This window comes from Penicillium soppii (assembly GCF_028829465.1).
Source record: "Penicillium soppii strain IBT 18220 chromosome Unknown utg000004l, whole genome shotgun sequence".
NCBI lineage: Eukaryota > Fungi > Ascomycota > Eurotiomycetes > Eurotiales > Aspergillaceae > Penicillium > Penicillium soppii.
The window spans coordinates 3376677-3399455 of NW_026643234.1; the positions used below are offsets into that span (position 1 = coordinate 3376677).

Sequence of the window (22779 nt, forward strand, 5' to 3'; positions counted from 1 at the left end):
TGTTTCCTTCCTTGATTTGAAACTCTCTTTTTGATATCCAATGTATGACAGAAGAGAAGATGAAGATCGGCACGATGGAGGTTCCAGATCGAGGCGGAAAATAGATGGGACATTCGGAGGGAGATGACGATATTTCCGAGAGGAACCAGTGGAACTACTAGTGTCCACGATAATTGAGCTGCAGGGACCAATTTGTGGATCGGTCCGGGGTAGGTAGAGACCCGTGTGTTAGTTTCCTTGGTTCAAAGTGGTGGGCGAACGGGTCTCAGCGGAGTGCTTAAGCTTCTCGGTCATATTAGCTGCAGAATGAGGCTTGGGATTGATAAGCGAGAGCGAGATTGAGACACCACTGTACAAGGGGACTTGGGGGAACGAAAACGGCACCGGGAGCGAAAGCGGGAGCGAGACCGAGATATCTCACCCAAACTTGTCTGCCAACAATTGAGCATCAATCTTGTTTGGTTTGATTTGAAATACTCGTAATCTTCCATAGTTGAGAGATTTTTTTGAACCATTCTCCTCAATTTAGATATAACGCTTCCGCAATTCCAACCTTGAAGTCCGCCAGTACCTGTTGACCAAGTACTATTGTTTCCACTTGGGTAGTCCTGGCAACTGAGGATAAAGATTATATTCCTTCGATATTCAGAATCCCTATCAGAAATTGTAAAATCTTATTTCGTGTCTCCCCTTCGCTTTTCCTTGTGGTTGCGCTATCTTAAGGACTATAAGGATTGTCTTGAGCGAATGAAACAGACCATCCCATCCAAAATAACCGTGCGAGCACACACATTCATCAGATATCTTGGTCAACTGGAAAATTAGCGAATTGTCTTGTTTGGTTAAGCCCTGTATGCCATTTGTTGTAAGTAGTAGAGGGGACTGGTAAGCTCAAACCTAGGAAAAGATTCAGTGTTCTAAGACTCAAGCGAACTGGACATGGAAATCTAATCGGTTCAAACTGATTTTGCGAGATGAAATATTCCAAGGATTGACATGACAGATGTAACAGTTCGTATGTTTGCACATTTTATTTTACAGAAAATGATATTCTTTAAGGTTGTCGGACCTGACGCAGGTACGAAATATATTAGCGAAATCTAAAAATATTATGCAAATTTTGGCTTCACAATAAGCGTATAGGTGCGATCAACATATTCTATCCTTTAGTATGTGTGCTTGAACCCAGGCAGATTAGCGATAACCAAGTCACCACGATCAACCCGTCTGTTGAGAAAGTGGAAGCGAATCGACATTAATCCAACCAGAACAATACTTAGTGCCGTAGCTATAATGCAGGTGATAATACCAGGACGATATGTAGGTGCATCTTGCGATCGAAAAACCAGGGATCCTGTCATTCCACCAGACGCACCTAGTCCGACGAAGATTGCACTAGAGATAGCCCGTTTCCACTGGCCACGGATGTTGTTTGCCTTGATCCAAGTCAGATATAAAATGGAAGCTATCTCTGGAGACCTGACGAACCTGATATGCCATGGCAGCAGGAATATTGGAGTTTGCTCCCATTGTGGTTAGAAAGCAGCCTATCAGGCGCGGGGCATTATTGGCGGTAAACCCCTGTTCATTGTTAATACGAGTAAATTCAATGGATAAAACTATAATCATGATCCTTACCATCAAAGCAAGTCCGATGAGGGTGAGCATTGCATTGAAAACAACAATCGGCCCACGGATATGATACCGATCACCAATCCACGATGTTGCGTACATCACAATTCCAGCAGCTGCATATGGTGGCGCAAATAAACACAACGAAGCACCCAATGAAAATCCCATCCCTTGCCGGAGAATAATGGGCAAAAAATATGACAAGGCATATGCAGTCGTGGTTTGCGCATAATAGATCAGACCAAATATCCAGATATTAAGGTCCAATCCCGCGGCCAAATATTTATTCAAGCTGAAAGGCTCCACAACAACATCGGCTCGGTCTTTGGTAATGCGGCGCATGATGAAGTCATACTCGCTGTTGGACAAGAACTTTCGCTTGCTATCTTTCATGCGATCGGGAAAGTCGATCAAAACAAACCAGCTTATTGAGGCTACAATGCATGTTATTAGGCCTTGGATTACGAAGATCCATCGCCAAGCCGTAAGGCCACCTAGCCCATGCTGTCCAAGTTTTAGCATTATGTTCGAACAGAATGGCTCATAACATACCATGAAGGTCAGCCCGTAAGATAGAATTCCCGTGAAAGCAGACGCGACACAACCAAGGAGATAAAACACAGCATAGCGTTTCTGGATATCATATCGTGTGTACCATGTTGATATCAGATAGACGGACGCAGGAAAGAAGCCTGCTTCGAGTGCACCGATGATGATACGTATGCCGACCATTTGTGTCCACTTTTGGATAAAACCTGCGGATAACTGGTCAACGAGTCAGCGAGCGTCAGAAATTAAGGTTTTGGAACATCACACCATGACGGCGCCCCAAATGAAGCAGACACTAGAAAGATAGTTGACGGGTCCGATCTTCCGAACTAGCACCGGACCGAACAATTGCAGACAAATATAAGGGGGAAAGAAGGCGACAGCGATAGAACTCTAGTATTGAAGTTAGAAATGTTTCACCTGGATGGCTAGAATACCCACATATTGCGTGCCTACGAGATGGAGTTCCTTTTCCATCCCGGCAATGGAAGCAGTTCCAAGGTTACCCCGATCGATCAACGACACAGTATGAAGGAACCCAAGCATGAGAATCAACCGCATATCGACGCGGTGAATAATCTTGCGCTGTTCCTTATATTTATATACTGGATCATCGTCAATGTTGCCAGACATAGGGCTTTGAGATTCAACAGGATCCAGATGAGTTTTGAATGCATCTTTTTCAATTGCATCCGATGCCATCTTGAGTGGGCTGGTATTTGAATTAGATTTTTGATTCCAGGGACATTGAAGGCTGTATAAATGAATCTGTCAGTGACTTCGTATAATGCCCGTGTTCAGTGACGAAATACATGATCGTTATGTTGCAATATGCTTTTTGTAGTGCTAACATGAGGCCTCGTGTTAGTTCGTTTGAAAGTTTGTGGGGAAATCTATAAGCTGAAGAGCTGGGCCTTGATTATTCGTTTTCTGATTGGACAGAGTAGGAAATGGGGTTTAAAGTGGATTTATAGGCCGTCGGCTCATCGGCGTTAGGCAATTATCATTATGTTGAATCACTTCCTATCGCCGATATATCGTATTTTGCCCCCGGCTTATTTTGCCCCCGGCTGGAGTCTAAGCTGTGGCTATGAAGTGTCCCCTGCTGGAAGGATGCTCATCAAAATACTGTGATCGCGCGATTATGGGCCTGATGATGCTTGGGCCTTATCCGGTTTCATCGCCCTTAACGCAAATTTTGTAAGGTACTACACATGTACATACAACACTCGGGTCATATCTTCTCGATCCTAAAGCCGAAAGCCGACGGCATCCAGTATGATCGTCGATAGCTTTTCGACTACGCAATCGGAAAGATGCAAGGTATATAATACACACTCACCGAGCGATTTCATTTTACATTGGCAACTAATTAAACACTATAAGGTCCCCGAACAGGATTGCCAAAGCCTCGCGTCTAACACATCAACTATCGAAGATGACAGCCCGCCAACACTCAAATGGGTCCCTGGACCAATTTGACCCGGTCCTGGTTACTCCAGTAATTGGTAATGAATTTAAAAAAGACACTGTCAATATTGTCGACGACATCCTGAACGCCCCAAACGCAGACGAGCGCATCCGCGATCTGGCAATCATGAGTATGATATCCGACCCGAACCAAAAAACCAAGCATCTTACAAGTTTACAGTCGCTGAGAGGGGCGTCGTCTTCTTTCGCGCCCAACACAACCTAACGAACGATCTCCAAAAATCCCTCATCCTCCGCATGGGCGAATTGACCGGCCGACCCACCTCCCACAGTCTACACATCCACCCGATAACTAACAACGCACGGGAATTTGGCGACCCAGACCCAGAAATTAGTACCATCAGCTCAGAGGGTCGGAAAAAGCTCTACAAGGGATCTAGCTATACCACCATGGCGGCTGTTTGGCACAGCGATATCTCGTTTGAGAAGGCACCCGCGGATTTTTCCTCGTTGAGATTGACGCAGCTTCCTACTACTGGTGGTGATACGCTGTGGGCCTCTGGATATGAGATCTATGACCGGATCAGTGTGCCCTATCGCAAGTTTCTAGAGACGCTTACTGCTACGCATGACGGTGAAGGGTTCAGAAAGATGGCAGCCAGTGGGAAATTCAAAATGTTTGAAGGGGAGAGAGGCGCGCCTGTGAATGTGGGAGGTGATTTGTTTGCTGATCATCCGGTTTGTTTTGGTCTTTGGGATTTGAGTTATGCATGTTGACTGAAATGGACAGATTGTTCGAACAAACCCCATTACGGGATGGAAGTCAATTTTCCCTATTGGTGGGTTGAGGTGAAGTCTCTAGCTGACCTAGTATACTGACACCTTGGTCTAGGCGCCTTCCCATCACAAATCAATGGGTTAAATCGAAAGGAGAGTGCTAGTATGCTGCAGTGGTTCCATGATCTCATTACGCATGGGCATGATCTCCAGGTGCGATTCAAGTGGAACGATCCCAATGATATCGGTAAGTTGCGGGGGATGTCAAGTCCATGTTGAGGAGACATGTTTCGCTAACACTTTCTAGCAATTTGGGACAACAGAAGTGTCTTCCATACTGCTACAGGTGATCACGAAGGGTTTGGGCAGCGAAGTGGTAACCGGGTTGTGGGTGTTGGTGAAGTCCCGTATTTCGATCCGGAAAGCAAGTCTCGCCGTGAGGACTTGGGTATTGTTGATGATCTTGCGCCTTGTCACTTGTAGTTCTTTTGCTGGTTAGCCTTATGGGCACCCCCAATTTCAATCTATGTTCATCTATATAACAATGAATGCAGTGTTGCTGTGAATTCTCAGCCGCATGATCTACCAGTGGTACTATTTGACTTTTGGTAATCCGACTTCGATAGTCGTTGTCATTAGACTGTTCATATTTCATACCTTCCAATTACAACCATCTAACATGGGCATATTAAAACCATCCGCTTCCCAAAATTCCTCACTCAACCAATCATGCAATGAGCTTGCTTCGACAGCACCCCCAGATCCTCCTTCAAAAATCGAAGGATGGTCCGGCAAATTCGGAATTATGTCAGAGCTCTGGGAATTGAATGAACCAAGTGCAAGTGGTTGAGCAATATTCGGTGGAAGTGATTGCGGATCGAACGTGTGCATAGGATCGAGCGAAAATTGCGTTAGCGGTTGTTGTTGTTGTTGCTGGAAACATATTGGATCCGCATTCGCGGGCAGAGATAGCTCATTTTCCAAGGCACAGGCAGATGAATTTTCAACAAATTCCATGACGCGGTTGATAATAGTCTCCAATTTGTCACGGTATGGTTTCAATCGAGGATTGCGTTCCGCCATGACAAACAAGGCAGAAGAGCAGGCTCGGAGGTCGTTTGATACAGCCGGCGTCCAAAGTGCTGGCGAACGGAAGAGGCAGAAACTGATTTTTTTAGCATCAAATGCAACAGTGTTCGAGTGAATCACTAACCACATAGTCAAGCCAGCCATGAAAACCGAGTTGACCAATAAGAACGAGTATCCTGATGAGTCTCTCTGTCGTAAACGCTTGAAGAACTGGCACATCTGCCCGGACGCCGAAAGGCAGATACCAATCAACCTGTCATGCGAATGGAGAATATTCAAAAATGGCTGTAATAAGCCCCGGATCGCATTGTTCCAATGCATATAGACAAAATCTCCGTCACTAAGATCCAGAAAGGACAGTGATTGTTTAAATTCTTGCAAAGAATCCATCAATGGTGGTATTTCTGAGACCAACTCGGGGAGGCTTTTATCGACTCGGAAGACGCGTGCATGAATCCGAGAGACGATCCGTTGCAATTTTATAGAAGCGATGAAGCGGCCCAGCGTCGACTTGTGTGTTTCCGTTGGAGGGGTTGGCGGGCTTTCAATTGTCCTTTTATGGCAATGATATTCAAACGATTCAGTCATGTTTAATGGCAATTTTGCATCAATGTCTTCTTCCGCAATACTGAATGGCCGACCGTGAGACCATGCTGTGTATCGTTCGATGATGTAGACGCTCCAGAAAAGACGGCGGCACAATTGGCCCTCCTGGGGTTCCATCTTTTGATATCCTGCTTCCCGGTGGAGTCCAAGATCTACGCACATTCGCATCGCTAGGCCAATCATGTACCAAACATTAGGACTTGAAGATGAGCGAGTGTGATATAGCACGAGCAACATCATTGCTTCTATACTTGAAGTCGACAAAGATTCTCTTAGTGTTGTGTCGAATTGTAATGCTGTGGCAAGAAAATTATTTGGAGGGGTTGAATCATAGATCTCGGTCATTTGGAGAAAAGCTGCTCCGATGGCGTAGACCATGAATATTTTGAACCGTCCAAATTGGTCTAGTGGTGTAGGACCAACTGGTTGGTTCCTGTTTGCATGCAAATGAAGGATGTCCGAACGATCCAGGAATGGGAGGCGAATATGCTGGTTCTTGAAGTAAGCATGGAGGATCTGAGAGCCAATGGTATCATCCGGTGGCGAGACTTTAGTCTGGCCTTGATCCTGCGTCATGGACTCGGACTGGTTGCTGGCATTTATAGGAAGCAGCTTTGATTTCACTGAGTTGTGAATCATGCAACTCAGACTTTCTGCAATTGATATACCCGAAGACGGGCCCAGATAAAGAGGTTGCTCGCTCTCCCGACCTAGCGTTAAGAACCAACCAACACCGCGCGGCTGGCTTTTGCTGTCAAAGCGAGGAGAAGTAGCATTTGATCCTACCCCATCTAGGGCATCGGATAGCTGTGCTTCCAGGACCTCTATTCGATGCGCCAATGCTCCCTTTGACATGCCGTGATGCCACGACGGGGAACTGTTCGCTCGTGAACAGGGCTGATTAGCGGCCTCACAGTTCGCGCAAGTTGGCTGTCCGACACATCGCTTCTTGCGCCTGTGACAACGGCGACATGATTTTGGAATTCGCTTTCTTATTCTTTCTGATTCCATGACACGAAATTGCAAACAGAACTTCCCGTCCAAAGCTTCTTCGCACTTTCATGTTATTATTTATGGCGTCAGCGAAACCGAAAAGCACGCCATTGGTTGACTTTCATAGTGGATTTATATGCAGATTGACCATTTATCTAGGTACCTATGTCGGTTCTAGATGGCATAGCATACATATATGGAAATCTATGCAAAGTATTGAAGTGATTAGAAAGATCATAGTTAGTAAGCGACTGTTGTTTGCGTGCGAAATATTCTGGTAAATGTTCCCATTTTATGAAGAATACCTGGTGCGATGTTTAATTATACACAAAGGGGATATGAATAATTTGTTTTGCAGAATAGTTGGCGACAGTCTGAACAATGTATTGAGAATGCTGACTGACCCCTATGGGTAGTGGCAACCTTGGAAGATGGGAATCATCGACAAGGATTGCCGAGATCCACACTGCATAAGAGCTAGTCCTAATGTGAACATCTAATGTATCAGCCTCATTTCTTTCAGATTTGTCTTGAACAGACGTAGAAAAGAACCAGAATATTCCCAGCTGAATTCGAGTCTTTAAGGAATGATAGATCCATGGAAGAAACATATAGATTTAAGTAGGCTCAAATCTATGTCTAAAGTATCTAGAGATGAATCCATGACACGAAAGAGTCTGTATAATTGTCAATATAACAAAAAAGGTAGAGACGATTGAACTATTGAATTAATCTCCATGTCGGATGTTGGGGGGGGGGGAGGAAAGGTGACAAATGAAGACATAATACTCGGTAAGTCATTCCATCCTATAAGCTCACTCTATTTGGTAAATTCGACACAAGAAAATTGAATCGAGCATTCTAGGCCTTTGAAGACATCAAGACTTTTGAACCAGAAAAGAAATAATTAAACGAAATTGTTGGCATCGGCTTCAAAGACCACCGTAAGTCTCTGATCTGCCAATCATCGGGTAGACCCGCTTTCCCCCCAAAAATCTCCATTAGCTTTCACGTGAACTGGGGAATTTCATGATCTCAATGACCACAGACCTCTTCAACAGTCATGACCCGAAGATGGTTTATTCATGCGACTTGGCCCTCACCGATCAAGAGGAGCGGGAGCGGATCCGCGAACTATCAAGGTCAGTGGCGTTCGGGTGTCCCGCACCCAACTGACCAACGCTCATCTCTCCCAGATACTATTGCACAGTCGCACAATCAACACCTCCAACGGGGGATTCTTTAACGGGGGATGAACAGCCAGCAACTTCCGAATTAGCCAAAGACATAACCCTCACCGCCCTAGCCCAGCTAGGCGTCCTCCGCTTCAACGCCAACCGTTCCTTCGTGTCTATCATCGACGGCGACACTCAACATATCATCGCCGAGGCCACTGGATCGATCTCCCTTCGGAACAAGGAACGCCATGCACCGGGAAATGGGATTTATCTTGGAGCGCGATCGCTGGACCTACAGTGGGGTGTGTGCCCGCACACCATACGCCTATTTACAGGTCGCGAACCACTCGCAATTGAATCGGGCAACGTAACAGCCAATCGATCCCGCTACATTATCCGTGATTTCACCCGCGAGGATTGTTTCAAGGATCGACCATACGTGAAGGAATGGCCGCATATGCGGTTCTACGCCGAGGTCCCGCTGTTCAGCTCATCGGGATATGTCTTGGGTTCATACTGCATTGTCGATGACAAACCACGCACTGAATTCGGCGACGAACAGGTCAACGATCTCCAAGAAGTGGCGGATGCTATTGGTGTGCATTTGGAAAATATGCGCATGAGCCAGACGCATCTTCGGGCGGAGCGCTTGGTCAAGGGATTGACCAATTTCGCCAAGGAACATGCAGGATTCGATCCTTCGGAGGCCTCAAACGGCGGTCGCATTCAGTCGAGTGTCAGTGCTGCGCACTTGGCGCGCAGCGAACTCCCCGAGACCCCGGTCGGTCCTGTTCCGCCTATCCCGGTTCTTATGGATCCCATAACCAAACCTACGGAGGCTGAAAGTCCGGATTCGGGACAGTCATCCCTGTCAACTATCACTGGCGATGAATCTGGGTTTTTCCTCCAGGATCAAAAGTCTTCAACCGACCCTTCATCCCTTTATTCGGTCTCGGATCGCCCAGTGGTGCTCAGCCCAGGAGAAGAAAAGTCTCTTGGGGATACCATGAAGGTGGTGGATACGGGCGCTTTGAATATCGACAAAGGTTTCTCACAGCTTTCAATCGATGAGAGAAAACCCACAGCTGAGCGAATTGCAACAATTTATTCTCGTGCGAGTGAGCTACTGCGAGATTCCATGGACCTGGATGGCGTTACGCTGCTTGACGCTTGTCCAACCAACTTTTCTTTGTAAGTTCATATCACATGTTCATCAACCAATATCGCTAACGTTTCTTTCAGTGTACCCAATGAATTAGAGAGTTGGGAACCATCAACGAAGCCTGCAGTACCCGGATTCCCAACCATGCCACTACCTAGCCCTCTTGGCTTGCCCCGGGTCATATCGCACGAGTTCAACCACCCCAGTGATATCTTAAGTTGTGCTTTGAAATCACCGCCAAATTCTAACACATCCAGCGGTCTACCAGTCATCACGAAGGGCCTTCTGCACCAGCTGATACGGACTTGTCCTCAGGGCCAGGTTTTTACCCTGGAAGATCCAGTTGAAGAGGATTATCATACGCATGGTTCTGCCGATGGTCTCGATTCTACGTCTGATATCACAGATATTCCCGCCATTTCTAATCGCCTGGCGCGACATCTGCCCGGTGCGAAATCCGCCATATTTCTACCTTTGTGGGACTGGAACAAATCTCGTTGGCTTTCCGGTGTGATTGCATGGACCAAAAGCAGTTACAGAGCACTGGGTCTAGAGGAGCTACATTATTTCAACGTCTTTGGAGATTCCATAATCTCTGAGATCTCCCGCATCCACTGGGCAAGTGACGAGCGATCCAAGTTTGACTTCATCTCGTCTGTCAGCCACGAGCTTCGCTCTCCGTTGCACGGAATTTTGGCTAGTGCGGAATTGCTCAATGCCACTTCCCTTGATGTGGTGCAGAATGAGATGGTTGATATGATTGAGAGGTCTGGATTGACTTTGCTCGATACGACGAACCATATGTAAGTGTAATGATGTATTTGGGAAGAGTGGTACTGATAACTTTTAGTTTGGATTTCTGTAAGGTCAGCAACCTCCGACATTCCAAGGTATTAACCGTGGGAGCCTTGAACGATACTGCCAATCTTGTCTCCGATTTCGATGTCAGTCACTTGGTGGAAGAGGTGACAAACATATTGTATGCCGGTCATCGAGCGCCGGGACAACTTACACAGGGTCCTCGAAAGATGTCATCCGACTCGGTCGCAATCGATCCAAACGGACAATCTATTCCCACCCCACAAATGTCCGTCGTTGTACGAATTGATGAATCTGATACCTGGAAGATACGGTCGCTAGCAGGCGCCTGGAGAAGAATAGTTATGAATCTTCTGGGAAACGCAATGAAATGGACCACAGCTGGATTCATCGAGATATCGCTATCAAAGACCAAGAATCAGTCTGACGGTCAGTCGCTCGTACACTTGTCCATCACCGATACTGGCAAGGGAATCGCGGCCGATTTCCTTAAACATAAACTGTTTGCCCCATTTTCACAGGAAGACCCTCTTTCCGAGGGTGTAGGGCTGGGTTTGAGCACTGTTCATCAGCTAGTGACATCACTTGGAGGTCATGTCAATGTCCGCAGCGAGATAGGCATTGGGACCCAGGCAGATGTCTACCTACCCGTTCAATATCTGCCCGCTGATATCGATACAACAATTCCTTCTGCCCCGAAAGCCACCAATGACGATTCTGGTTCCATTCATGCGTGCCTGGTTGGCTTTAACGGCTACCCCGACCTCACCGAAACACCAACTGGAATCCTGACTGTCGAGGGGAAACGACAGCTCTGCATACAAAGCACACTCGCTAGTATTTTCATGTCAAATCCTAACTGGAAGATTTCTCTTGCGGATTGCATCGAGGAAGCCCATGGTCAAGTCGTTGTTATCGAGGAAGATTTATTGCGTCGTGCAATGCGCGAGAAACAAAAAGATGTTGCGGAGATGGCGGCTCAATATGGATTTGATTTTCTCGTTGTACTTTATGGCAATGCTCCCATTGATCCGGACCCTTCTTCGGTCCATTTTGTTCGTGTTGTTCAGCCGTACGTTTCCCTTTTTCCGGGCTGTGAAACTTTAAACTAACATTCCACTTAGATTTGGACCACAAAAGATCTACAATGCCCTAGAGCAGATGATGAAGCGGCGCGATGAGAGCTTGCCAGCCGCTCCCCTCGAATCACTTGGTGTGATTGAGCCATCAGTTTCTGAATCCCCGAACATTGATCTCTCGGCAACTGCCTCCTCGAATGCCGAGGATCAAATGAAACATGAACCTTCAATCGAGACAAAGAGTTCCCCCGGTGACTCAAATACGTCCACACCCCGCACAACACCCTGCCCACCCCGCAAGCAATCCTCGGCCCATGTTCTCGTCGTGGATGATAATGACATCAATCTCAAGGTATGTCTTCCCTGTCTGCTTCGTCACTCCCCGTACTAGACCCATCATTTATGACCTTCCCACTTCTCATCTGGACCAAAACTCATACTGTATAGATAATGGCCACATTCATGAAAAAAATCAATTGCAGCTACGACACAGCCAGCAACGGTCTAATCGCACTCGAAAAATACAAAGCCTCCTCCACACAATACGACTTCGTCCTTATGGACATCTCAATGCCAGTAATGGACGGTCTCGTTTCAACAGGCAAGATCCGTGAACACGAGCGTCAAGTTGGCCTCAAACCAGCTTGCATCATGGCTGTTACTGGCGTTTCCTCTGCCGGCTTCCAGGATCAAGCTTATATCGCCGGTATTGACAATTACCTCATTAAACCCCTTTCCTTGAACGACCTCAAGAGTCGGATGAATCTTGCATGATACCTTTCTTTATATCATTTTTTGTATATATCTGTTTCGACCCTGTATGGTTCTTAACGCACGGCGTGGTGTTGGTGGATTGTTTTTTACTGTTTTACTTCCTGTCTCTTATTTATCTGACCTGTAGACAGGAAATGCACATTCCAGATAAGATGACCTTTGTCATCTTGGTGAATCGTATGGATCGGATCTCTCTGCTCCGGCTTGGCTTTTGATGCTGACGTGGAGTGCATTGACATTTTAGAACTGGGTCAACTCGAACGAAGGTCGAAATAAGCACATCCCTGCCTTTTGATTCAATAGCGGGCTTGTTAAGGTGATTTCGTCAACGACAGCCACACGAAACCTCGATCTAATTTGATTTGATTTATGGGTGTTTGTTAATTAAATTCTTCTAAGAATGACTATTTGTGTTTCGCACTAAACCCGGTATTTGTCGCATTGGAGATGAGGATGTTGAGATCCTACTATTGTCGCATTGGGGGTGTTGAAAACCAACAACTTCCAAACGTCAGGGTGTCGCAAGGGCTGTGTCGCACTGGGTTTCTTCATAGTATTCGTTCAGGTCCGATCAGATCTTCTCTAAAATGAGCAGCACAGCCCTATCACCATGTCCCTTTACATAATCTATAAGCTCCTCGGTAACAACCTTGACCGACCCCTCCGCCTTCAACTTCTCAACCTCAGCCTGGAACCCGCCAGGCACCCAGATCTCCTCGAGGATCGTCGATACAACGATGCCCTTCTTTTTGGTGACCCGGACCAGCTCGCGCAGCGCAGGATCAGGACCAACATGGCCTAACGTGAATGTGCCAACACAAGACACAACGTCGTACGTCTCGTCCTGCTTGGGTATCGGCCGGTTCATGTCTGCTACCGCAAGATCCCGGTAGACGCCTGTCTTCCTTGCCACGGCCAGCATGGCCGGTGAAAGGTCGATGCCGTCTATTGCTTTCGCCTTGGCTAGTCCGAGGGCTACACCCACGAGACCGGTCCCGCACCCGGCGTCTAGTACGATGCTGTTTTGGGCGCCGTCCGACAGTCCGTACTTGATGGCGGCTTGGGCGACGAGAACGGGCGCGACGTAGTTTTGTGCTTCATCGCCGACTTCTTCGTCGTAGGTCTCGGCCCATCGGTCGTAGAGTGCCATGCAGTCTTTTGTGCTGCCGCTGGCGCGGGCTTGGCCGAGGTAGAGCTCGTTCACTGTGCTTGGGGCCAACATTGTGGAAGATGTCAAGGCTTATAGGGTGTGTTTGTTGCTTTGAGAAGGATGCGTTGTTTTAGGCTGTATATTTCGTAGTCTGTGAGTTAGAATTTGGTCCATTTTGCCCCGTGTGTGAGCTCCCTTTTTATACTCAATCCTGCGTATAATCTCGGTTATAGATAGCCTTGTAGTCTCAGAATATAGGACTCATGGCGTGATGCGGGGTTATTCACGAATCATTCCGCAAAGAGTGACGTTTCGTCGATCGATGATGTCGGTGGGTTATAGTTCCAAACGCCCCGAGTCTGGGCCTGTCCTGATCATGCATCAGCTAATGAGTGTTTCAAAGCTGTTGCCTGGGCGGTGTAACCTTTCACAACAAATAGCGCACATTTTTTCCAGCAAAACTTTCAAGTAACGACATATCACAGTGGCCCAGTCAATATGATCAATTGAATGATCAAGGGATTGTCGGAGACTTGAAAAGTGTTCACCTAGCTCGGGAACATTGTTCTGAGAATCGGAGCCCACTTCCCCGCCAGTCAGCCCATCATGGGCCACGGAAGTTTTTCCAAAAATGCAGCCATTTGCCAATCAGAGCCCTCATCCTATGCACGTCCACTGCGCATCATCCAGATTAGATCCATATAATATAGATTTGACATTGACATCGCTCTGCGGGGGTAATGCCCCACCAAGAAACCACTAGACCACATTCTGACTAGCCCGCTGATCTATTTCCGAACTAGGTAAAGCCTCCTATTAGCCTCTCCTAGGGTTCCGCAGAGATCAAGTTATTGGGTGGGGTTATTTGCATGTACCTGCACTCCTCATCTGCACTCACCTGTACTGCCATGGTGTATTCATTTTCATAAGCGCCCTTTGCTGCGGCAATTATTCTGCTCCCGGGCCACCTTCCTGCCATGCAACATATTATTCTCGAGGCCCGAGCATCTCCTAACTTTTTTAGTATTCCTACAGACAGGTGTTCTCAACCTTGTTTTTCATCCATTAGAGGCCCGGAAACTAAACCCTTACTAAACTGACACGTTGCACCCGAGTGTCTCCATTCTCAAGGACTTGGAGTTTTTCGTCACCTATCATTTTCGAATGGCGTCTCCTGAGTGGCTCAATCATTCGAATTTTCGATGGTTCGTCGAGAAGTTTGAACATTGCTGCGAGGTACCCAGCTCCAAGTATTACTGAGACAAACCCACACCAGATGCTCTGACCGTTAGTAACGACAGGCCCTCAAAGTGAAGGGCCGGAAAAGAGGATGATCGTCGTTCAGGTCAACGGTGGTCCTGCCTTGACGCATGGTGCCGCAGTAGAGAAAAGGTTCTCATCCGAATGCTAGTCAAATCCTCTCCACGGCCGAAGGCAATGCTGCCACCCCTATTTAGCACCGACAAATAATTTGCTGATTGAGTCGAAAACCCAGAAATAGAGATATGAGTAAATTGAGGGTCTTATTTTTTGTCATGACGCTCAGCAATAAGTCGCTCAATACAGTATGAGACTTTTGGACAAATTTCCAAGGTTCCTCGCCGGACTCGGTGTACTGTAACGTATTGTGATCATCTGCGGAACCAATGATATGAAAAACGAAGGGAGAATCTGCGAATGTCATAAAATTTGACTTACTTCGAGAGTCGGATCGTATTAAAGATAAAAACAAGTAAGACTAAATTCTGTAAATGACAAAATATACTCTTAGCATGCACACTTCTGCTTCGCTGGCCCTATAAAGTATTCATGTGCTCCATTTCCATCTTAATTGCCCTCACTCTCTTCGCAGTAATGTTGGCTAACGTCGTTTGGACTGATATTATTCTAAGAGTTACGCTGACGCATGCAGAACAGAACTATTAACAGGGTTTTGTGCAAGTTATTTTCATTCGTTTCCGACTATCCCACGAATATAGGGCTTTTGATTGGCATAGCACTGAATTTCCTGTTCCTTGGGAAGAGTGCCTGCTAGAATATAAGCTTTGGCAACTCGATCCGTGCAGTCCGACCTGTCACGTCTAGAGCTATGCCCATAGGCATGATTAACAATCAACCGGGCATTTTGGCCCATCTCCGCTAGAAGCCTTCTTCCATTGCGCAACGGTGTTGCAGGATCATACGGGGAGGCGATAAGGAGGACAGGAGTCTTGAGAGTGTGATTGAGGTCGCCGCGATACACCTCAGAAGGGCGGGACCAATAGGTGTTGTAATATCGACAAGGAAGAACTGCGAAGAAGCGAGAATTGCCTGCCATCCAACTCTGGGCGGTCATGTTCGCCCACAGATGATCCCACCAATCAAGCCCATCTGGGAGGGGTGCATCGTATGAATCAGAACAGATCACGAGAAGATCGAGTTCGCTGGAAGATGGGACATAAGGATAAGATGGCTCCTCGGAATGGTCACTCCACGAGAGATCTAATTGGTTGGCTGCTAGTGTAGCATTCCCGGCTTCGAGCTCATAGAGCAATTGTGCAGTACCCGGCCAATCCATCGGCCTATACATAGCCGGATAGATAATTCTTTCCACGAGGGCTGAGTATGTGACCAGGGATGGGCCGCCTGTTTCTGTGTATGCGGATTGTGGGCGAATTTTGAGCGACTCGAGTAGTTTGGCCATGCGCACTTCCAACTGTGCGAGGGTGACCGGGCCGTCCTGCTCGGAAATAGGATTTGCCAACGCACACCACTCCGGACCGGCGCTGATACACTCGCCTAAAAACCCGTCACGCCAAGCATCTGTCGCATTGTCGAGAGAGGTCCAGCCAAAGCCACCGAGGAGGCGGTGATCCTTGACATATTCCGTGCCATCAAGAATCATGCGACCCGCTCTATTGGGAAACATGTTGACATATGTCTGACCAATTCCTGTACCATAGCTGACAAAGTATCCCGTGACTCTCTCTTCGTGTAGTGCTTTTCGGATCTCATCTAGGTCACGCGCCACCGACGCTGTGCTGACGAAACGACCAAGATCTCCTAGCCGTTGCTGGCAGGCAAAGAATGTGGCATTGTTCATGGCATCCACCATCTCCAGTTGGCCCTTTGGAGCCTCTTCGCGATATTGGAGTGTTAGGAGTGACCACCGGTCCCGGAATTTATTCTGAGGGAAACATGCCGCGGCGGGGAGAGAGAAATTGACGCCGCGCGGGTCCCAACCAAGCACATCGAGTTGCCCATTACTGAAACGGTTGGTCATCTCCTCCGCAGTCTCCCAAAGGAAAGATGTTCCACTTCCTCCCGGGCCTCCCGGGTTAATGATGATAGTGCGCTTACTCTTCTGGCTCTTAGGGGAAATACTGGGATTGTTTCTATCCAGACCCGCGACTTGGAACTTGTTGACTGCAATGCGGACTATACGAGGGTCTGACGAATTGTGGTAATCGAGTGGGAGATCTAAGTATCCACACATATAGATGCCCCGGCCTGTGCTGCCCCAGCTCCAATGGTTGGGGTTGGGATCGAAGACGGCGGCCCATGATTGCTGCGGAGTCGGGTCGTCCAGTGGCGGCGGACGACTGGCGTTAGTGCAGGGGAGAAATTGGAATGGGTCGTTCTTTTGTGGGAATGATCCATAGGGCGAGTCTTCGACATGAAGATCGTACCGAAAGACCCAGCGCTGCGCTGAGATAGGGAAGTTGTCGAACCTCATCATACCCACTATTCCCAAGGCTGCTGCCATGCAGAAGATGAACCTCCAGGGCCATTTTCGAGGCGGAATTGAGGAATTGAGTTGCTTTTTCTCCATGACGAAGTTCCTGGGGATCAAGGTGAATTTTACTGTCCAAGAGGGCAGCCGTAAGTTAATGAGGTTCGAATTGAGGGGATCACGTCATCGTCGGCGCCAGGCTCCTTGTGGATGCTTGCAGGTGTTGTTTCTAGGGTAACCCAGTGCTCCCGAAAGAAAAGACACACCTGGCTCTATCTCATTTTTCCATTCTTCCTGCCACTCTATCTTGCACTTATCGGGTTTGTCTCTCAAAGGCGTACGAAGGTCTTAGACCTGGGTATTTCTCGTCCATGGAAATCCCCACTACATCCATGGGAATTCCTATTTCCCCGCATTTTACGTACAATTTCTCGAACTAGATGGATAACCTGCTGAATTAAAAGTATTTTTTATTGTTTTTAGACATGTTTCGGTCACGGCCGCGGGGTGGTAATCTTAACGTGACTAATCAGCACAAAGTAAAGTCCTGCGGATCCAAGCCCCCTTACCCGGCCGGTTCACCAATCGGGACATCACAACTGGAAGGCGGGTGGAGATCTGGTCAGATACAAGGGGTCAGGGTAAATGAATTACACAAATACACATATCCATGTCGTATCAACGGAGATTGATGTGCTTCCAATTGATTGGTATAGCTATATACATATGCGGAATACTCACACGTCCCTTCTAGGAAGAGAAAATCATCATTTGACCAAGGCTTCTTGCTTAAGCATCAGAACCTTGCTACAAAAGAATGGTTGCGTACAGTACAGCGATCCTAGTAAGATAACCCGTGGACTGATCGTCGCGCGACTTAATCCTCACGTTGGTTCTCACCTTGATTCTCACTCCACTATAGCGCACTCACCCTTCTCATCCTGGGTCGCACGACTGTAAAGCGGCGAACAGTTTTTTTTTTCCACCAGGCTAGTCCAACTTTATTGGCCCAGGTGGGCGTTCGACTGGTGGCTTAAGTACGGCTGAGCGGGCGGGAAGCCCTGTTTTCCACATCCTATGGTCGCATGTGCTTGGATGATCATTGAACAGAATTTTACAGTGATGAGTGAGATGGTGCGGGTAAAAAGGCGACAATCGCCCTCTCAACGGTGGGAAATGGAGATCCAGTGAATCGGAGCGTTTGACTCGAAACACTCATTTTCTTGGATGGGAGAGATGTGTGACCGGGCAAGTTGCCGGGGACAATACGGATTTGTTTCAGCCACTACTATCGCAAACAATACTGGCAAGATTGATGGAGGAAACGGATGCAGATTGGTGGCGTACAGAAAATTGCTATAGAAAACCAAAATTAAACTACATAGCTTGTCATACAATGTGACTGCCCAGGCATATCCATGGCTACACTACATAGCTCAACACCAGGTACCACGCATATGCGCAACATTACACAGGCCACTTCCTCTTTCAAATGCTCCTTGAGCGCAACGAACCAGGGCACCAAAGAGTACTAGGCCCCATTTGGAGTGCTTGGAACATTCGCTCGAGACTTTGGGGTATTTTGGTTCGTGGCAGAGTCCCTTTTTTTGCTCCCCCATCCCCTCCGGGTCCACTGAGCCGAATAAAAATATTAGGACCATACTTTATCCTCCCATTGTCTTAAGAACCAAGAGCCTGCAAGTCCAAAGTCCATATTTCCATCGTTCATAAAGTCGAAATTGATATCATCAATAGAGGGCATTGCAATTGCGTCACCGCCTATCCCGCATGCCACATTGGGATCCATGGTAACGCTCGAGAGTAAATTCGCAGCTGTGGATCTCAGTATATCATGGCAGACGATGAGACTGTCCCTTGCAGACTTGACAATAGTATCTTTGGTTGACGTGTCGCTGAGCATGGCATCCACTTGACCCATAGCCATACTCATAAACACATAGCTCTTCACATTTGTCTCACCAAACCGAAGTCTATCGTGGGCATACTGAACAAGGTTCCTCGCATCTTCCAACAGCGGCTCCCTGCGTGCCTGGTTGCGTTTCCTCACTAATGCAGAGCTCTCTTTTTCCAGCTGTGTGATTAATTCCAAAAACACCAACATAGCACCAGAGGTCACAATATCTCGAAACATGCCTCCACCAACAAGCAGTAGGCGACGGTATATCTCGTCGTCAAGAAGTGAGACTAGATAAAGCGCGGCCTCAAGGCCTACCTTTGAAGAGTAGCTGTTCATCGGATTGTGTGCGGCTTTGGCTGCATAAGGAAGGTGAAGGCACAACAGAAATCGACGGTGAAAATGGTCGCACCAACTATATGGAAATTCTGTCGGCCACAGGTCCTTGGCAACTGACTTGTGGTGATCAATGGTGACAGTCGCATTGCGACAAACCGACGCTAACTCCTCTCCGAGACGCACAACGCGATCATATGGAAGCTCCTCCTTCAACGTATTGATGACCCTAGCAGCCTCCAGCCTTAAAAGCACGGATGTGGCTAATAAACATTGGAATGAAGCCCGCGTTGGCGTTGAAGGCATTTCCTTAGAGGAATCCCACTGCATTTCATTGTCCAAATCTTCGTCGTTGAGATTCAAAGGCGGACGGGTGTCAAAATCATCACTGGTGACCATGGGACGCATGCCTGAATCCAAAGCAGCCTGCACATTCAGCTCCAAAATTGTGTACCAGAGTCTTCTTCGGATCTCCTTTTGTAGCCGCGCCATTCCCCCTAGGTGGTCGGGATCTTGATGCAGTCCCATCTGTATCGCCATTCGCATCAATGAGCCAGCTGAGATCCAGACTAAATCTGCTCCGACACAATTCACCTGGCGAGCGAGAAGAAGTAAACAATAAATTTGTAGTCCATCTATTGAGAGGCGATCTTTTTCAATGGGTGCGGAGACCCAACTTTGAGCAACATGAATCCAGCTGCGGGATTTCGCGCGCAATTCCTGCTGCAAGCCGGCATCTTCAACCAAGGAAGTTGCAGTAGACATCACTAGTATAAGGATCACCACAAAGGAGGTCTTTGCAGTTCCCGAGTCCTTCATATAGCCCTCATACTCTGCTCGGAATGATGGAAAATGAAGTATGCGCAAACATGATTCAAAAGAGTTGAAGTATATTTGCACCAATTGATTGGTCACCGCAGGATCGGGGAAGGTCAGACGTAGGCCGGTGGGCAGTGGACCTCGACTAGGGCGTTGTGATTTGATATCCCGAGCAAGCTGTTTGCATTTCTGCAACACGTCTGAGATCCCAGGAATTGGAGTGTCACTTGTTTGTTCAGTTGTCATGAGTCCCATTTGGGTAATGGGATCCAAGTTTGGTAGTCTTTCCGCCTGTTTTCATCCGCGAATTTCATCAGAAACGGCAAGGGAACAATATGAAGTAGAGTAAATGTGCGCATACCATATGAAATGTGCTCATCCAATGGCCATGACCAAATATTCTTGTCTTCGATACGGTACCCACGATTGGACCAGATGCAGATGAAACTTGTGGAGTTTCCGTCGATTTGTGGCTGGTGGGGAACGTATTGTGTGGTTGGTGAGAGCCTCTGGCTCTCTCAGTTACACCCGTTTCAGCACCACTTGTGGTGTTTCCGGAGGCCCATCGGCCGGCAATATGGCCAAGAGACTGAGAATGGTTCAAGGGGCGCACGTCGCCTGTACAAATTTCAGTCGTAACGGCAATTTCAGCCCTTCGGCTTTTCTTCTCGTTTATTGTTGTCCGGTCATCTTCTATGTATGTACACAAGTCGGAGTTACGTTGTGCACACTGTTCGCAGGGGCTGTTTCGGTCACATTTTACCTTACGGAGCCGGCATGGAGCACAAGCCAAGGCTGGACGACGGCGTTTCCTGGGTAATGGCCTTGGAAGCATTATTCCTCGGCCTAAACAATGGTAAATGGTAAAGCTTCGTTCTAATGAATCGGAGGTAACTGCGTGTCGCCAAAGATATGAAAAGTCCGGATGAGGGATTATCTAAGAGAGGGTGAACTATTATCTCAGGAGCAGATTTAGATCTGCGGAACTCAAAAGAGCATGCAGCTCCACAATTTACCGATATTCTGCTCTATCTCCGAAAAATGTGGCGATGGTCAAAGTATGTTTCCATATCACTGAACGGAGATTTCGGTTTCAATTTCGGACTCTGGCTAACTGCAATTTCCCGAGTTGTCCGATCATGCAAAATTCAGTTGACTGGACTATGTAGAATACTAAAAGCATTTGAAGTTGCGCAAAGAGTCTTTTTGTTCCGACTTCGTTTTATCCACCGTTGTTGATTAAACTTGCGGTATCCTTCACTTGCCTTGGAATTGTAACCAATATCATGCAGACCCCTATGGATGACCGGGCCAGTGTGACTGTCGAGGACGGTAGCCTTGGTAGTACAGAAGAAGTCAAAGCAGAGCAGCCGCAAGCCACCTTCCCGGAAGGTGGACTCCGTGCATGGAGTGTTGTTGCCGGAGCCTTCTGCATCTCATTTTGCACCTTTGGATATTTGAATGCATATGGGTAAGTGTCATCCATCGAACGACTAGCAGAACTATTGCTAATTTGTTCGTCCATATAGCGTCTACCAAAATTACTACTCAACGCATCAACTCATGGGCAAGTCTGCATCCACAATCGCATGGGTAGGGTCTGTACAGACCTGCCTCTTGCTCGGTGGGGGAATAGTGGGAGGTCCTTTGTTTGACAAACATGGTGCAAAGGTAATTACTTTCAAATTTTGACTCATGAAGTATATTAATTCAACGATCTGACGACTTGCAACAATGATAGGTCATATGGCCCGCTGCGGTTGCATTTATATTCTCCGTTATGATGACATCCCTTGGCAAGGAATATTATCAATTCATGCTGGCACAGGGTATTCTTGGCGGACTAACTTGCGGTATCATGTTTTCGCCGGCAATGGCCGCAGTCAGCCATTATTTCCAAGCGAAAAGAGGTGCTGCACTTGGGATAACTGTTACTGGCTCTTCGCTGGGAGGAGTAATATTCCCAATCGCATTGAGTAAAATGTTCGAGAACGAATCCTTAGGCTTCGGTTGGACAGTGCGCATCATTGGATTTATCATGTTAGCGATGCTGTCCTTGTCGTTGGCTACGGTTCGACAACGTTTACCCCCACGAAAAGGCACAATCTTGATGGCTTCTGCTTTCAAGCAAGTCGCTTACTCCTTGTTTCTAGCGGGGATGTTCCTAATGATTTGGGGCGTGTTCACACCATTTTTCTATCTAACGGAATATGCCATCGCACAGGGAATGAGCACCAACTTGTCTTCCTACATTCTTTCTATTCTCAACGCCAGTTCGGTCTTCGGTCGACTTCTACCTGGTGTGCTGGCGGACAAAGTGGGGCGGTTCAACACAATCTGTCTTTTTGGTTCATCGACGGGAGTCCTCCTCCTTTGCTGGATCGCTGTTAAATCAAACGCAACCATTATCGTCTTTGCAGCCCTTTATGGTTTCTTCTCGGGGGCGATCGTCTCCCTGATGTCCCCTTGCATCGCGCATCTTTCGCCCACACCCAGTCACATCGGTACTTACCTCGGTATGGGGATGGCTGTCATTTCAGTGGCTGGCCTAACGGGAACACCGATTACAGGTGCGCTGATCGATCACTACAACAATTATACACAGGCCGCCATCTTTAGCGGAGTTTCGACATTGGTTGGTGCGGCGTTGGTTTTTGTGGCAAAGCTTACGATGGAAAAAAATCCATTGGCCCGGATCTAAGATTGGGAAGGTCTGCGTAAGCACACTAAAATGATTGCTGCCAAGTCCCAAATACTT

General features: G+C 47.5%; 8 protein-coding genes across 8 annotated transcripts; 3 read left to right on the top strand and 5 right to left on the bottom strand.

The window, feature by feature from the left end:
• Positions 1-1166: 1166 nt before the first annotated feature.
• Positions 1167-2883, bottom strand: N7529_004688 (MFS general substrate transporter; the record flags this gene model as incomplete). Its single annotated transcript, XM_057240215.1, has 6 exons — positions 1167-1436; positions 1489-1581; positions 1639-2136; positions 2185-2397; positions 2449-2574; positions 2623-2883. 6 exons carry the CDS (start codon positions 2881-2883, stop codon positions 1167-1169), a joined length of 1461 nt encoding a protein of 486 aa, XP_057099510.1.
• A 736-nt stretch (positions 2884-3619) lies between these two features.
• N7529_004689 (TauD/TfdA dioxygenase family protein) lies at positions 3620-4872 on the top strand (the record flags this gene model as incomplete). The annotated part of the gene is made up of 5 exons (XM_057240216.1): positions 3620-3782; positions 3833-4350; positions 4403-4451; positions 4505-4636; positions 4697-4872. The coding sequence occupies 5 exons, from the start codon at positions 3620-3622 to the stop codon at positions 4870-4872; spliced, it is 1038 nt and encodes a 345-aa protein (XP_057099511.1).
• Positions 4873-5040: 168 nt separating this feature from the next.
• Positions 5041-6939, bottom strand: N7529_004690 (fungal specific transcription factor domain-containing protein; the record flags this gene model as incomplete). The annotated part of the gene is made up of 1 exon (XM_057240217.1): positions 5041-6939. One exon carries the CDS (start codon positions 6937-6939, stop codon positions 5041-5043), a length of 1899 nt encoding a protein of 632 aa, XP_057099512.1.
• Positions 6940-8115: 1176 nt separating this feature from the next.
• N7529_004691 (hybrid sensor histidine kinase/response regulator) lies at positions 8116-12089 on the top strand (the record flags this gene model as incomplete). Its single annotated transcript, XM_057240218.1, has 6 exons — positions 8116-8219; positions 8274-9446; positions 9498-10220; positions 10268-11308; positions 11361-11667; positions 11763-12089. The coding sequence occupies 6 exons, from the start codon at positions 8116-8118 to the stop codon at positions 12087-12089; spliced, it is 3675 nt and encodes a 1224-aa protein (XP_057099513.1).
• A 571-nt stretch (positions 12090-12660) lies between these two features.
• N7529_004692 (class I SAM-dependent DNA methyltransferase) lies at positions 12661-13311 on the bottom strand (the record flags this gene model as incomplete). Its single annotated transcript, XM_057240219.1, has 1 exon — positions 12661-13311. The coding sequence occupies one exon, from the start codon at positions 13309-13311 to the stop codon at positions 12661-12663; it is 651 nt and encodes a 216-aa protein (XP_057099514.1).
• Positions 13312-15187: 1876 nt separating this feature from the next.
• Positions 15188-17050, bottom strand: N7529_004693 (Peptidase S33 tripeptidyl aminopeptidase-like C-terminal; the record flags this gene model as incomplete). The annotated part of the gene is made up of 1 exon (XM_057240220.1): positions 15188-17050. One exon carries the CDS (start codon positions 17048-17050, stop codon positions 15188-15190), a length of 1863 nt encoding a protein of 620 aa, XP_057099515.1.
• A 1552-nt stretch (positions 17051-18602) lies between these two features.
• N7529_004694 (putative C6 transcription factor) lies at positions 18603-20276 on the bottom strand (the record flags this gene model as incomplete). Its single annotated transcript, XM_057240221.1, has 1 exon — positions 18603-20276. One exon carries the CDS (start codon positions 20274-20276, stop codon positions 18603-18605), a length of 1674 nt encoding a protein of 557 aa, XP_057099516.1.
• A 1031-nt stretch (positions 20277-21307) lies between these two features.
• N7529_004695 (MCT family MFS transporter) lies at positions 21308-22722 on the top strand (the record flags this gene model as incomplete). The annotated part of the gene is made up of 3 exons (XM_057240222.1): positions 21308-21492; positions 21551-21692; positions 21763-22722. 3 exons carry the CDS (start codon positions 21308-21310, stop codon positions 22720-22722), a joined length of 1287 nt encoding a protein of 428 aa, XP_057099517.1.
• Between the last annotated feature and the right edge of the window lie 57 nt (positions 22723-22779).